The 16,017-nt window shown below is 39.8% G+C and overlaps 1 protein-coding gene across 1 annotated transcript; it reads left to right on the top strand.

Moving 5' to 3' along the window:
* Positions 1-350: 350 nt before the first annotated feature.
* LOC116674390 (protein phosphatase 1 regulatory subunit 21-like) lies at positions 351-14,258 on the top strand. The gene is given in 26 exon segments (XM_032506880.1): positions 351-426; positions 1,170-1,184; positions 2,124-2,188; positions 2,694-2,839; positions 3,037-3,136; positions 3,248-3,412; positions 3,511-3,569; positions 3,886-3,980; positions 4,244-4,296; positions 5,827-5,956; positions 5,959-5,975; positions 6,106-6,179; positions 6,181-6,205; positions 6,297-6,385; positions 6,564-6,700; positions 6,828-6,920; positions 7,479-7,606; positions 8,160-8,312; positions 8,540-8,561; positions 8,564-8,631; positions 9,495-9,749; positions 10,158-10,193; positions 10,335-10,451; positions 11,087-11,185; positions 11,285-11,413; positions 12,904-14,258. Coding segments are annotated over 26 exon segments (2,376 nt in total). The 3' UTR covers positions 12,934-14,258.
* Positions 14,259-16,017: the final 1,759 nt, after the last annotated feature.

Below are 16,017 nucleotides of genomic sequence, written 5' to 3'. Positions count from 1 at the left end.
TAACGTTAGCCGGGCTATCGGAGGATACCGTTTTTTAGCCATTAGGTTAACGTATAAGCGAAGGATAACGTTCCAGCGACAATGGCTAACGTTACGATCTGCAAAAAATACAGCAAGCGGGCACAGGAGTACTCAAGGTAAAACACCGCTTATGTTCGCACTTTAATAAATATACAGTTAACGTTAGTTGTCATTGTTAAAAACACAGTTATTGACAAGGCTGGAACACGATGTGTATTCGTGTTAGCCTGCTAGCAATGTACATCTGTAATCAATGAGAAATGTACTAAACATATTTACACATAAAGCTACAGTATTGGGGCCTATTACAGAAACTAATTCATTATGAAATGGACTTTACTGGAGTGGCCATAGTTGAAGCTGACCATGCAGACCTGTCAGGGAAGAGAGGATCACTTAACTGGGGTACCAGTTAGCTCGCAATAAATCCTATCTTCATGAATATTATGTTGTTTTAAAGAGCTGTTGACTCAACGTTATGGTCGTTTTGAAATATGTAGTTTGTGGTGCAGTTGAATTATATTTCTAAGAATGACATATGTGTTTTTACAAGAAACACCTCTAGTGTAATACATCTTAGTGTAATACAATGGAATTCAACAAACCAACAAACTACACCCTCATAATGACACTTTTGAGACATTAAACATTATAACTTCTAGAAGGTAGGGTTTGAGGGTCCTATGACATGGTGCCTTTTCAATGCTTTTATATAGGCCTTAGTCCCCTAATACCATATCTAATTCTGTCCTAAAATGTAGCCTTTGTGCAGAATTACAGCCAATAGAGCCAGTCCACAATGAGCTTTCCTTAGTACGTGCCATTTCTGATTCTGTAGCTATGGGACCTTAATTGACTGCAGAGGTACTGGTGTACCTAATAAACATATAGCCTAGACAACTGAGTGTACACTATTTGATATTGTTATATAGTACAATACCAGAATTGCATAGGATTGTGATTATCATGGCTTTTAGCTTGAATGTTGTCAGGTAATTATAATATGTGCCACATTTTAACATGTAGCTAAAATCATGCTGTCTAAGTGCTATAACAATCTTTGAAGGTTAATTTTAACAAGTGACAGTAAAGCAAGTCAGTCTGCATGTTCTCTTGTGAGCTGTTTGCGCCCTTTGTTTCTGTGTCAGCTGACAGCACGGGGAGTGAGTGCTGTTCTGTTCAACTCTGATCTCCCTGTTAGCCAGGCACCATATCCTGCTCAGGAAGTGCTGACTATGTAGTTGTCACACCTACTGCTGTTATGTGTGACTGTAAGGCCACTAGCCATACAGCAATAAACACTGAGTTTTAAGTATTTAAATTATGTTATGCAGAATACCATGAAAAAAACAGAAACCACACAAGCATATGACAGATTTTCTGTGTAAAGACACGTGTTTTCAGAATCAGAATCAGAATCAGAAATACTTTATTGATCCCCGAAGGGAAACTCTGTGTTACAATTGCTCAGATATTAGAAATATAAGAAATATAAATAAAGAAATAAAGAAATATAAGGAGTGTGGATATTTACATAGTTAAAGGTATATTATGATACAGTATTTACATAAATAACATAATTAAGGTGTTGCAATGGTGAAAAGAAATAATAATAATAATAATAATAGTAGCAGTTGAGTATTGCACACATTACAAGCCAGTGTTATTGCACAAAACAGATAATAATGTCCAGTTTCAACCCCTCTAAGTGTCTGTGTGTTGGACACTTAGAGGGAGGAGTTATAAAGTTTGATGGCCACAGGCAGGAATGCCTTCCTGTGGCGCTCTGTGGTGCATTTTGGGAGAATGAGTCTATCACTGAAAGTGTTCCTGTGATTGAGCAGCAAGCCATGGAGTGGGTGTGAGACATTGTCCAAGATGGCATGTAGTTTGGACAGCGTCCTCCTCTCTGACACCACCAACTGAGAGTCCAGATCCACCCCCACGACGTCACTGGCCTTGCGAATCAGTTTTTCAGCTTAAAGTGCTGCATTCACGTATACAACATTGTTATTCATTAAAAAATTGCCTTTACACCTCAATCCTGACCACTGATACCATGTTGTATTGCATTAATCTCTCCCCTCTGTATGGTTTTACAGCTCCGTGCCCAGAACCAGGTGCTAAGAAGGGAGTGGGGATGAACAGGCAACTCTGCTCATTTAAGGTAAACTGACATATAAAACAATAAAAAAGAATTATGATCTACACTGTACAATTTACTACTGATACAGGCTAAATAAATATGCCAGAACTAGTTTTGGAGATTCCAGATTATATCATGAACTGTTACTGTCTTTCTATAAGTAAGTACAGTGCCAGTCTAAAGTTTGGACACACTTTCCCATTCAAGTAAATGAGAAAGCATGTCCAAACTTATGACTGGTACAGGTTGCCAGGATAATTAAGGCCTATTGAAGAAGTGTAAACAACTATTTTCATATTTGCTAAACAAATCCTCTTTATCTTACTAGTACGTAATGCAGTGTTGCTATTAGTTATGCTGCAGTTGCACATTGTTAGCACTGCCATATTTGCCAGGGAGCCTTTTTTGAATCAAAGCAAGCTCTGCAATATCATGTCTTGGAGGTAGTGATTTGCTTAATGTGCTAGTTGGTATGAAGCTATCTACAGCAAGTTAAGTGTGACATCTTTGTCATCCTCATCATTAGGAGCAGCTGAAGCAGAGGGACCAGAGCCTGAGGAAGCAGGAGCAGGAGATGGACAGTCTCAGCTTCAGGAACCAACAACTGGCCAAGAGAGTGGAGCTGCTGCAAGAGGAGCTAGCTGTCAGTGAAGCCAAGGGCAAAAGGGGAAGGTGATCATGAGGGGAAATAAGGGAAAGGCCACACAGTTGGGTAGAGGGAACAGGAAGCATTCATATAGCCAAAACATTAGTTTTAAGATTGATTATGAAATTGGTCAACTCAATAATGATTATGATTAAACACTAATGTTTGTAGAGCCAAAAGATCATTATTTACAGCTGCTATTACATCTCCACCCCCTATAGAGTAAAGCAGACTCTCCCTCACAGCATGGTCTGGAGACCCAGAGTGTTTTTGATGAGGACCTGCAGAAAAAGATAGAAGAAAATGAGCGACTTCATATCCAAGTAAGCAGCCGCGTTGTGTTTATATTAAGCTGTCATTGTTCTGTATATGCAGTTAGTGTATTGGTGAGGCCATGCATGTGATGGCTCTGTTTTTTGCTGTATACACATTAGTTCTATGAAGCAGACGAGCAGCACAGAAGACAGGAGGCCGAGCTGATGACACGACTACAGGAGCTGGAAAAAGAATCGGAGCAGCACCAGGCTGTTGTAGACGGACTCACCACTAAGTACATGGAAACAATTGAGCGGCTGCAGAGTGACAAGGCACGTTTAGAGGTGAGGATGAACTGGAGGAGGATGAAGTACATTATATAATTGTAAGTTAAATAAAGTTCATTAAAATGTATGTATTTTTTTCCCCTTTCTTTTGATAGGTGAAAGCACAGACCCTAGAGAGAGAAGCAAAAGAGTGCAGAATGCGAACAGAGGAGTGGTACATCATCCTTTTTATTTATGGTTTGAGATTAATTTAATCCGCCAACATGGTGTTAGAAAACCAAAAGGGTAATTTGCATGTCGGAGGTACTTATCCATACTCCATGTAGTTACAGCATATTCAGGTTAACTCCACTGGTGGATACTAGACAGAGAAAAGTGTTGAAAGGATCTGGGAAAAATTTGGTCACATACCAGCATCCTTAATTTTAGAGAACTGGATTGTGATTTAGTTTTTGGCATAAACCTTGGTAATGTACACTTCACAATTTACATGTCTATTGTAGTTATTTGTTGTTGCTCTCTTTCTGCAGTCAGCAGCAGCTAAGGCGGTGCCAGTCTGAGCTGAACAGACAGGTGAAACAAAGCAGCAGTGTTATCCAGGAGAAAGTGCCCTTCAATGACACAAGTGAGTATCTGGCACTGTGCCACTTTGACAAAAACGATCTGCTACAGAGCAAACATCTCTTTGAGAACATTGATGGCTTTGTCACTGATACCATTACACGGTCTGCCCAGGAGTAAATAGTGTAATGCTACACCAAACTGTAATATTGCACGCAAGGTGGCAGGTGGGTAAATCATTTAAGCTGCGTTTGTCGAGTCAATAAAGTTCAGTGCAGGGACTGAGGATCTGCTCTGGGTTAACTTCTTTTATTTCTCACTCTGCAGAATTTGGTGACTACAACAGTCTAAATGTGCCACCACACAATCGAAGGCACCAGGTGAGTGAGAAAAAAAAATCAATATTAAATGTGTTTATTGTGCACATGCATCTCATTGGTCTAAGAGAATAAGTGGTCATTTTGCGCAACAGCTTATCTACTGTCTAAATTACAATTATATTTCATAGTACAGACACCACAAAGTACCCACCTTGTTATTTACAAAACATGTTAATTATTGTTTATAATAATAACCAAGGACTCTGACAATAATGCTCAGCTATTATCAAATACTGAATGAAGGCAATTCTGCAGATTCTGTTATAGAGTTGAGAAAGCTGCAACTATTGATTATTCTGTTTACTAAAGTTTTTGAACAACCCACTGTAGCAGTTGGTTTTCCACTTGACGCCATCCATTTTATGCGATTATAGTAGTGCCCCTAGCACGCCATTCAAAAGGCCATTTGACCGAAAAACAAAGATACGGTCAATCTTAAAAGTGGCGATTCTGTCCTAATAATGCTTTTAAACGAAAATGTGTTGCTGTCAAACAATTAACATATTTAATCGCGATTAATTGCTCTAATTACATAGTTAATTGGCAATTGATCACAATCACACATTTTATCTATTCTAAATGTCCCTTGATTTCTTTTTGTTCCATTATTTCTTTCTCATTTTAATGCGCTTAACATGGAAAAGTGGATCAGTTTGCTTTGTGCAGATGTTTTTTTTATTGTAAACAACATTGGCATATAGTCTACTGTAGGTTCAATTTCACACGTAACATTCACACTGGGAGAAAATAATCCATTACACAACATAACACTGTCCATCAATAAAAGGATGATAATAATACTTTGACGAGGGGGGGGGAGAGAATTGCCATCAGCTGTGTGCTTTTCCATCAAGTGGATTTCAGACTGGACGTGTGCGATGATAGCTCAGTTCACAACCACAAAACACACAGATCCCTTTGGTCTTTAAAACAGTAAACTTTCCATTCAGAATCTTATTGACATCCATTTTGCGTCTCGCGCTCGCCACCCACTCAAATGTAACGTTACTACTCTTTGGCCGTCTTGCAAGGCAAAACAAGTGTGTGTGGCGTACCTGTTGTTTTGTTTCTGGTCTACCTAGATTCAGTGTGGTGTTGTAGTTTTTCTAACGTTCTTTTTCTAAAAAAAACTACGTTTGCTAGGCCCAAAAGAATGTTAATCTCGCAAGAAAAAAATTGATGCCTTTAAAATGGGTTTGCGTTAACGTGTTGATAACGTGTTTAACTGACAGCACTAAAAGAAATATAACAAATCCACACAATGTAGAAGCTGGATCTTGAGTGGAAAGACGATACATTCTTCTTGTTTGGCTGGCTTGGCACAAACAAAAACGCACACATTCAAAAAGTGATATCTTTACTTAAAAAATACTTAGATTAATTAGTTTTTTGATTGACTAATCAATTAATCACCCATTTGTTTGGCAGAAATAATGACCATTTGTCACAGGTTAGATCATACAGCTGAATGTTTTAGATACAAGATTAAAACATTGAGTGTGTGTGTTGTGTGTCCTTCTGTGCTTTTAGCTTAAAGCCGGGGACTTGTCGGGTCAGGCCCTGAGCTTTATTCAGGACCTGGTGGCTGCTCTGTTGAACTTCCACTCCTACACGGAACAGAGAGTGCACATCTATCCCCTGGACTCCTCCATTGAGCCCATCTCCCTCTTAACCAGAAGGTGAGGCAAACTGTACACAATAAATACAGACTGCCTATCATATTACAGGTGTACAATAACGCCACCTATAAAGGGCGCAGCAGTGGTTTTCAGTTTACAAACTAAAGGCACGATTCCTCTGTCTACCTAGTTTTCTCAATATCTACATGAGAATGCAGCATATGTGCGCCCCCTGGAGGACAGCTGTCTGCAGTTACACCAAAGCCACAGAGGACACCGTCACAGTACTGGTAAGTGGTTTTGGACAGGCACATTGTGGCCGTGTTGTGAAGCCTGCTTATAGCCATCCATTTATTTTGTCTTTCTTTTTTTAAATTGAAGGAGACTGTGGTCAAGCTAAAAAGCTTCGCTGATAATTTCTCATCATACACCCACTTTCTTCAAAAGATTCTTCCCTACCAGCTGAAAAGGTTGCGTGTGCGTGTGTGTGTGTGTGTGTGTGTGTGTGTGTGTGTGTGTGTGTGTGTGTGGTGGTGTGTGTGTGTGTGTGTGTGTGGTGTGTGTGTGTGGTGTGGGTGTGTGCGGTGCGTGTGTGTTTGTGTAAAAGAGAATGGAGAAGGCTGTATTGATCTTCTCTTCTCTTTCCAGTCTGGAAGAAGAGTGCAACACACCTCTTTGTACTGCTGCCCTTACTGCAAAAAACCAGGAGCTGCAGAGTGACATGAAGAGAGTAACTTCTGTGTTTGAGAAACTGCAGAGCTACATTTATCTGTTGGCTTTACCCAGTAGGTTAACATAGATCATTTAGTATAGATTGTTAAAATGTGATTAGAAGATTTACCTAATGGAAAGAACAGGTGCTGTGAAGTGATACGGTATGCTTGTTTTACAAATTTGTGCAATGTGTCTCAGGTGTTCGGCAGGATGCCATGCCACAGAGCAGCACCTCAGCTGTCTTCACTCAGCTGGCTGCCTGCCTACATAGTCTTCACGATGCCATTAAAGGTAAGCAGCACCTTGAGCCATTTCTTATCCGGAGCCTTTTGTAACCAACGTCACACAGATTCCTTCATGTAACCATCTAGCTACTGTTGCCATTCATGAAAGTCGGACACATTTTCTCTTTTTACGACGATACCCAGTAGCCTAGTTTTTGAAGTGTAAATATCCAGAGGGTTCAGTGTAGCATCCATCAAACTGCGATGCCAAATGGAAGTACAATTTAATGCTCTCTGGCTTAAAAGAGTCACTTATGTGTACTGCTGACACATTTAGCTGAGTGGAAATGTGTTAATGGAATGAGTACCTCTGTCTTGGTTCTTGTGGGGACAGCAATTGTGGTCAAATATACACTAAAGACATGCAGTTTTCCAATATAAAATAGAATTTGTTACATCACATTTACACACCAATCAGTAAGAGAGCGTCTCAAAAACGCCATCTTTTGATTTCAAAAGATGATACAAATGTCATATGTAGCAGTTGAAGCTAGAGATAGGACTCAAAGCCTACAGATGCTCTAAATGCTTCTTCTACTGTTCTGATCCCTCCCTGTGTGTCCAGAGATGTCAAAGCATTACAACCAGAAAGCAGGCTTAGAACAGGACCTCCCCACTATCACCCAGAAGCTCTGTACCACCACAGAGTGCCTGCTGGGATCTTTGGGCTCTCTGACCAGCAGCACTGGCAAGGTATGGCCAACAGGGGCAGGCAGCTGGCAGGTTTATATTCCCTAAATGGTATGTTCAAACAGCATGTATTATTTGTTATCTGCAATGCTCAAAGCTTACTTTTAATTAGCAGTGAGATATGGATCACATTGGTAAATTGCCACCACAGTACGACAGGACTCAGGTGTGCAGCGGTTAAATGTTCAAAAATACAGTCCAACTCGCAGCTTGTACAGCTGCTCCCCTGTCAGAGTAAAGGGATAAATGATTTCTCTTAGTGAATTAAGTGAAGCGTTGGCTGAGATGTGTCTGCTGAATAACACCCTGTGTGGAGTGAGCTGCATTTTGAGAGTGATCATCTCTGCCGGCAAAAGCTTAATTGCTCAGACATTTATCATCGTGGACACTTGGTGGTGTTATCATCTCTGCTGTAAACACACTGGTAAATTTGAGGCTAAACAGAATGCTGAGTATCTGCATTGAGATATGCATAATTTTTGTGTCTTTAGCTAAGGAGGCTGCAAAAGATCTCTTTAATTTTAATATGAGACATTACGTCACTGTTTTGTTGCAGATTGCCACTTTTTTCAGCAACAACTTGGACTTCTTCACATCATCAGGCTACAGTCCAAGAGGCAGCACAGTACCCCTTAACCCCTTGCAAGCAGAAAGTATGCTGGCCAACAAAAAGAAAGCAGCTGCCTATATCCATGCTATCAAAAGGTTAGTGTATGCCTAAGTCCGATGGTGAGTTCCAGGTCTTAGCTCATGACAAAGTGTGACTGATACTTTTGTAGTGAAAGCCCCCAGAGTTGCTATTTATCTACTTTTTCAGTATTGTATTGCCCCTGCACTTTATGACTAATTTTCTTGTTGTTGCTTTTCTTTTATTCTTTCTTTTATTAAAAAATGACCGTCTTACCACTATACTTCTTGTTTTGTTTCTTCATTCAGGCCAGGCCGCAGTCTGTTCCATACAAGAAGCCCTGTCAAACCGTCGTATTCTCACCAGCTCCACTGAGAGCAGAGAAGGTCTCACTCAGCAGGTTTGACACTCAACTCAAAGACTCTTCTAAAAAAATAAATAGCATTTCCGTTGATTGTTTGATTTAAAGATTTTACTAATCATTTTTCAAATAGACTCTCAGTGGTATGTGGACAATGTAACCGTGTATAAGTCAGTCAGTGTGCCCTAAAAGGTTAAGATTTTTGTTTATTTAAAATAGCAACTGTGCTGTCACTACCCGATGTGAGTCGAATGCAGATGTGAGTTGCGCATGCGTCACTTTGCGATGTTTGAGCTGACATTAGCAATCAAACAATCATAGATAGCCAAAAAAAAAATTTGAAATTATTTCCATCTTCTGTTATTGTTTGTAATGAGAAAAGTTTAGTGTTTTATGAATTTCGCAAATTTCACGCGTTATGCCGTAAACCGTCTGAGAATGGCCAACTCACATCTGCACTCAACTCACATCGGGTAGCGACAGCGCATGTTGACGAACATTTATGTAAATTTTGTAGATTATAGTTATAGTATAGGAAAAGCTGGAGAAAAGTGCAGAATTCTCAGTCTTAAAATAATACAAAACAGTCTTGTAATATTTTGGACATTTTGCAGACAGCGTCTCTTTAGGGATTGGGTGTAAAGAATTGGCTAGTGAGCCTCTGCATGTTTTGTCCCTAGAAAGTTCAAAGAGTTTGTTTTGTTTTTCTTTATTTTTTTAATTTTTTTTTTAAACATGCCCTTCAATTTGCCAAATATGCCCAGTTCCATATCAACCTGCTTCAATTTGTCACTTCCTCACCAAGTTTGCTATTAAGCACAAAGTCAGAAAGATTATTGTATAAAGATAGAGCTTATTGGGCTTTTGTCCACTGGTCTGCTCTCCCCATTGGCCTCCTGCAGGTGCATCAGAGCCAGGAGAAGATTGCTCGGCTGGAGCAGGAGAAGGAGCACTGGCTCCTGGAGGCCCAGCTGGGGAAGGTGCGGTTGGAAAAGGAGAACCAGCGCATTGCCGACCTGGAAACGCAGCTCGCAGCAGCTGTCGGGGGAAGTCAACACTCACAACCAGCTGCAGCCGGCACACTCGCACAAAGCCATGAGGAAGTGGAGAAAGAGCAGAAGCCTGCTGGGAGAGAGACCACGCTCTGTACCAGCCTGGTACAGTTACGCTATTGGCTGTCATACTTAGTTTTCGCTAGCAGGGGACATTTTCTGCCCATGGCACTGGTGTCTGATGCATGGCTGATTTGCTTCAACAAAGGGAGTGTTGCCGTTCTTTTTTGTAGCTCCCACGCTAAGCAAGTTTTTTGCTTAAAATAACTTAGACTTCCAATGTGCTGATGTGGCAGGTTAGAAGATTACTATTGTTTATGCAGGTCAGTGCAGAGTTTGCAGTTCAGTTACAATCCAGAGCAGTTGACTCACTAGTCTCTGTACTTCTTGTGTATTAGCTTGTATGGGTATTAGCAGTGTTGGAGGCCTGTTTTATCTTAAAGTGGATTGGTTTTTAACATTTGATCTATGATGAAGTTCCTGACATGTTTCTCGCTTTGGTCTTTCCACCAGGTTGGCATGTTGTGCACAACACCTACAGTTGAGCATGTGAGCGGTCCTACTCTTTAAAACCATATTAACAGAGTTCCTAAAATATTTCCTTTAAAAAAATAATTTAATTTAAATTCATGATGTGTTTTAGAAGGAAAAACTGTCTTATCTAGCTGGATGTTGTGTCTGTGTTTGCAGATGGGAGATGAGGAGTCCAGGGAGCAGCTGATAAAGACTCACTACATGGCCAGAGTGGGCGAGCTCACCACCCATGTCCAGATTTCAGACAGCAAAGCTGTGCACTTTCACTCTGAGGTAAAGCCCTAACTAAACTGCTCCTTATAGCAAAGAACTGAGCTTTTTGTCATACACAGCCTTGCTAACATTGCATGTCATCTGGAAACAGATACTCTTATAACCTCCACTAAACGACCAAATACATTTAGTGCACAACAGTCACTTCCTAATGTGTACTATTTTGTCTGCTTCTTTAATTTCCTTGAGAACAGAGAGCATAAAATCTGCAGAAGTGAACCTGGTTTCTTTGTTCTTTCCTCTTTGGAAATGTTTTTGGAGTGCCATTATTACCAAGCGTTGCTTTTTTTCCAAGAAACTGACAGCTTATATTTTTAGTCTTTCGGTGAGGCTTGATCTGAATGTAGATACTTCTCTAAGTGACATCCAGTCCGTTTGTGACTTAACTGGCATGTCATTCATCCACATACGGTATCGTAGCAACAGCGATGACTTCATCTTGAGTCTGTGTCTTAAGTATTAAACTGTCACTGTTTCAAACATTGTGCATTTACCTTTGGCGTTGTCCTCAAATATATACCCATTACTCAAAGAAATATCTCCCTTTATTGGTTATAAGATCCGTAAAGTATTCCGGTCATGCGTTATACCTATCGGGGCAGCAATTGTTTACTTTCCTTTTTTTCCCTTTGTAGTGTCGAGCTTTGGCCAAGAGATTAGCCATTGCAGAAAAGTCACGGGAGACTCTGAGCGAAGAGGTCAAACTGGCTAATCAGAACATCACACGCTTGCAGGTAAAAAGCAGTCTCATTACCAAAGAGCTTCTGTCCAAGTATAGACATTAGCCTCCTCCCAACTGAGAAGACATTGTAACTGTGATGTCTCTCACACAGGATGAGTTAGCTACGACAAAGAGGAGCTACGAAGACCAGCTCAGCATGATGAGCGACCACCTGTGTAGTATGAATGAGACTTTGAGCAAGCAGAGAGAGGAAATTGACACGCTCAAACTGGGCAGCAAGGTACAACCGCCTTTTTATCCTTTTAAATTCAAGCTCTTGTCAATTCAAGTGTTTCTTAAAATGTAGCTTCGCTCTCAGGTTTGTTTTTAGCTGTCACATGCCGTCAGTCAAATACATCTAAAAGCTCTGTCATTAAAGCGGAACTCTTGCCAAAATACAACCTAGGGTCTTTTTGTGAATGTACCCATGTCAAACTTATGTTTTAAAAGCATAATTAGGACGGATGCGCCACTTTTAAGATTTACCGTACTATTGTTTTTCGGTCAAATGGCCTTTTAAATGGGAGTGCTAGGGGACCTAGTATGATCACATCAAAATCACTATTTTTAAAACTCAAAGAAGCCTCGACACAACATCATCAGGGGCTCTACACATGAACTCAAGCATTGACAACATTGTTTGTTTTCACAGAGTTTACTAAAAAGAAAAGTTTTGATCAACTTACTGTAGCTGTTTTTTTCCCGCTAGCCGTCCAATCTAGCAAATCAAAAATAGTCGAGGGAGGAGAGTAAAGATGGAAAGCTCCTAAAGCTTAGTTCCATATAAATGCATGGATAGTTTGTTGTTTTGTAGTTAGTTAAAAACTATATTGACCTTGTAGTTGAAATAAGAATGACATGACATTTCCTCCTGTGGAGTCCTGCATTTGCATTCAGAGATCGACTCTTTTTGACCGACAAGATGGTGGATAGAGTAAACGACAACAGCTAAAGTGAGTCGTTCAAAATCTTTTTAGTAAAGTCTGTGTAAACAAACAATGTTGTTAAGCTCGAGTTCATGTGTAGAGCCCCTGGTGATCCTTCGAGCAAAGTTTCGTGTTGTGTCAAGCCTTCTTTGTGTTTTAAAAATAGTGATTTTGAAAAGGCCATTTGACCGAATAACAAAGATACAGTAAATCTTAAAGGTGGTGCTTCCGTCCTAAATTTGCTTTTAAACGAAAGTTTGACTCGGGTACATTCACAAAAAGATCCTAGGTTGGATTTTGGCGAGAGTTATGCTTTAAAGAGGAGTGATTAAAAATCCAGTGGCTTCAGGAAGTGTGAAGGATCATTTCAGTTTTGGCAGTGAAATGTGACATTGTAAAGTTTCAGTCAGTAATGAGGTAAACTGGGAGGTCAACTGCCGGGCCTGATGGGAAAAGCACCTGCTGGAACCATCTGAAGAAGTCGTTAAGTTAAATCTGCAGAAATGAGAGAGGCCTGTTTTTTTTAAGCGTGCATGTTCTTGCTTGTGTGCACACAGATGGTTTGTGTGTTGGGAAGTTGCAGGACAGAACATGTTTGAGACCTGAAGGTGGTGATTTTCTTTTGAAGGCCAGGGACCAGCCTCAGCATGTTTTTAGATTTTTAAACCGAATGCAAAACAAATTTGAACTTTTTTAACTTGCTGCACTTAAACGCAACACAGTACTTAAAATATTATCCCAATCCTGAAAATTACTTGATTTACTTATTTTGCGTAACTGAGCCCATGTTTTTTGTTTCCTTTAGGGAAATGCCAAAAAGAACAAAGGTCGCTAGAGCTGCCCTCTAACTCTGGCTCCATTTTGGCATCACAAAGGGCACCTTGAGAGAAGATCTGGTTGTGGAGCCTTCCGGCAGTCCTGGTCCTGTCCTGGTACCAACACTACCACTGTCACCAAACCACAGGACGGCTACATGAGCCTCAGATTCCTCTACTGTCAGGCAGTGGCAATACAAATGTAGTTGTATGGTGGCTTGAACATGTTTGACTGAAGATGCTTCTTTTTTCCTTTTCCCTTTTCACGGCACCAGTTCTAACACAACATGATTTGCTAAAAAATGCTTTCTGAAACTGTACCGGAAGCTTCTGCTTGACCTTTTGGACCAAGCAGGGTGGGACAGAGAAACAGCTTTTCCCCAAAAGGGACAGAGGAAGATAAACAGTGGCAACAGTTAGAAGTTGATAATGCTTACTGAAGTCAAGACTTGAAGACCAAACCCTGTTGATCAGTATGTGTACTTTTCCTGCTTTTAACGTACGTGTGAGAGAAAATGAAACCGCAAGCTTACTGCTTATCTGTGGGTGCAGGCAAACAGAGTAAATGTTGGTGTGGCGGTATGTGTGCACAATGTTGTCTCCTAGTGTGACCGTGGCATCAGGCTTTACAACTTGTGAGTATTGTTTTACACTTAGATTTTAGATTAAATTTGAGATTATTTGCGCAAGTGGTTTCAAGGGCCTGTATGTGTTCATACAACATAAAACCCCTTACAACACATGCATAGATCACCCGCTTCTGTAAAGAAGGGCTTTCAAAAACTGGATGAACAACTAACAAAGACACACTTTAAGTATTCCTCATTTTGAGAGATTGTCAGTCATGTGGGAGTGGAGAAAAGACAAGAAAAAAAATGTCTGCCTTGAAGCACTGATTGACCTAGATGAAAAGGGGTAGGATGGACAAGTCAGAGCTTGTAAATGGTGTCTGTCTGTCTCTGTGAAGTTACTCTTTAACAATAGATGTTTTTATCACCAAAGTAAGTTGGATGTGCACTCAGAAGCCTGGTGTGGCACAGCGGTCAATACATTCATGTTGTAATATGTATGGACATAAGGGTCACTATGAATTTACACTCATTTGAAATCATGATATAATTGTACTCTATAATTTTCTAATTATATAAATATATATTGGGAGGTGCCAGAAGGGTTGGCCCATACTGTAACTGGTGCTTAAACATCTTTGACTTGTGACATTAGGAAAAGAAAAGAAAAGCCCAGCAGTTGTTATGAGCAGTTAATTCAAACCCCTATTTGCCAGTCTACACCTGCCAGCAAACTTTTGATCATAAAGATTTGCCAACAGCCCCAAAACTGATAACAAAAATATATGTATTCTCACAATGTAACCTGTTCAAAAGCACATGAAAAATATGTGAAACAAAATTAAACGCTTGTTCAACATTGAAACGCTTCATGTATTTCAATTCATAGGTTATTAAAGATCCTGTCTGACCTAACTTTTCGTGCTGTATTTCTGGGAGTTGGAGGAGACTGGAATTTTAAATTGCTTATAATTTATCCCCCAAAAAAAAAAAAGCCAGTAACACCCTAACCGCTGGGAAATGAGGCAGCACCACTGAACTGGACAGATGAGAACTCGAAGATTACTGTTTGATGCCGTCACTTTGTTTTGAAAAAAAAAATGTATTTGAATTTATGATGCTTTTATGTACTCACGGTAAACTACGTCGAAGTAGTACCACTTATTTATGCATTCACAGGCTTTTGATAGTAATATTGAAAATGTTTATAGTTTGGTTGTCTTCACTTTTGTAATTAACTTAAACTTAGCTTCACAACTAATAGAAACACATAAAAGAGATGTGCGGTGGTGGAAAAGTGTCCTACCAAGTCTACTGCTTGAAATGGTGTATTGTTATACACTTCTCAAGTAAGGCAAAATTAAAACAGGGCAGAGTTTATAGTTTTCTTATAAATAACGTGAATCAACATAAAAAAGGACACAGGTTGTTCCTGTACAACCCCTTTTATTCTTTACAAACATTCTGAATGTTTTATTTTAACACCCCAGGTGTAATTAGATGCTATATATGGGCCTACGGCATATACTTTGAGTTGAATGAATTGTTTAGCGTTGTATGTCCAGTTTTTGATAAACAGCCTACAACACCTCAACTCTAAAATGAATTAAACTGAGCATAACATCATTTATATGTCAAAACGTGGGCTTATTAAATCAAAGCATACATTGGTTATTAATTCCTGGCTGGCAAACAACTTCCTACAGCTCAATGAAGATAAAACCGAAGTCCTTATTGTTGCTCCGGACACTAAAGCTTCCAAGGTTACACAGCTTGTGGGGTCCTTTTCTTCAGTGGTACAGTCCAAACTGAGACATCTTGGTGTTATATTTGATAATAACATAAATGTTGATCAACATATCAAATCACATGTTTCTTTCATTTAAGAAACATTGCCAAACTTAGAGCTGTTGTTTCACCATCTGAGCTTGAGATGATCATTCATGGTTTTATACCATCCAAACTTGATTACTGCAACTCCATTTTCACTTGTCTTAGCAAGTCGTCCCAGCACCGTCTACAATCATTCCAGAACTCAGCTGCAAGGCTATTGACCAGGTCTAGCAGGATGTTGCACATCACTCCAATTTTATACTCATTACATTGGCTACCGATCAAGTTCAGGATCCAATTTAAAGTTCTTGTTCTGGCTTATGAAGGTACATGGTCTGGCACTAGTTTATATCCCAGATCTGCTCCAGCCGTACACTACTACCTGTGGAACGCCCTTCCTATTGTCTTACGTTCTGCAGTCTCGGTTGAAGCTTTTAAAAAACACATTTGCTTAAATTTACTCATGTTTATAAACTTTGGGGTTTAAGTTTAAATCATTGAAATGATTTTCATTGGTCGTTCAATTATTTTCTTTTTTTCCCCTTGTTTACTTTCTGTTGGATTGCACTTTATGTTTAGAAACGTTTATAATGTTAAGCACTCTGTGACTTTATCTGTAAAAGGTGCTTTATCAAATTAACTTATTTGTCCAATTGTTTTTACAGCACCTTTTTATCATAATGTACCTTAGCTAGCCTATTC

Source organism: Etheostoma spectabile, unplaced genomic scaffold (genome assembly GCF_008692095.1).
Source record: "Etheostoma spectabile isolate EspeVRDwgs_2016 unplaced genomic scaffold, UIUC_Espe_1.0 scaffold00000105, whole genome shotgun sequence".
NCBI classification, from domain to species: domain Eukaryota; kingdom Metazoa; phylum Chordata; class Actinopteri; order Perciformes; family Percidae; genus Etheostoma; species Etheostoma spectabile.
This window is presented reverse-complemented; position numbering and strand designations above follow the sequence as displayed.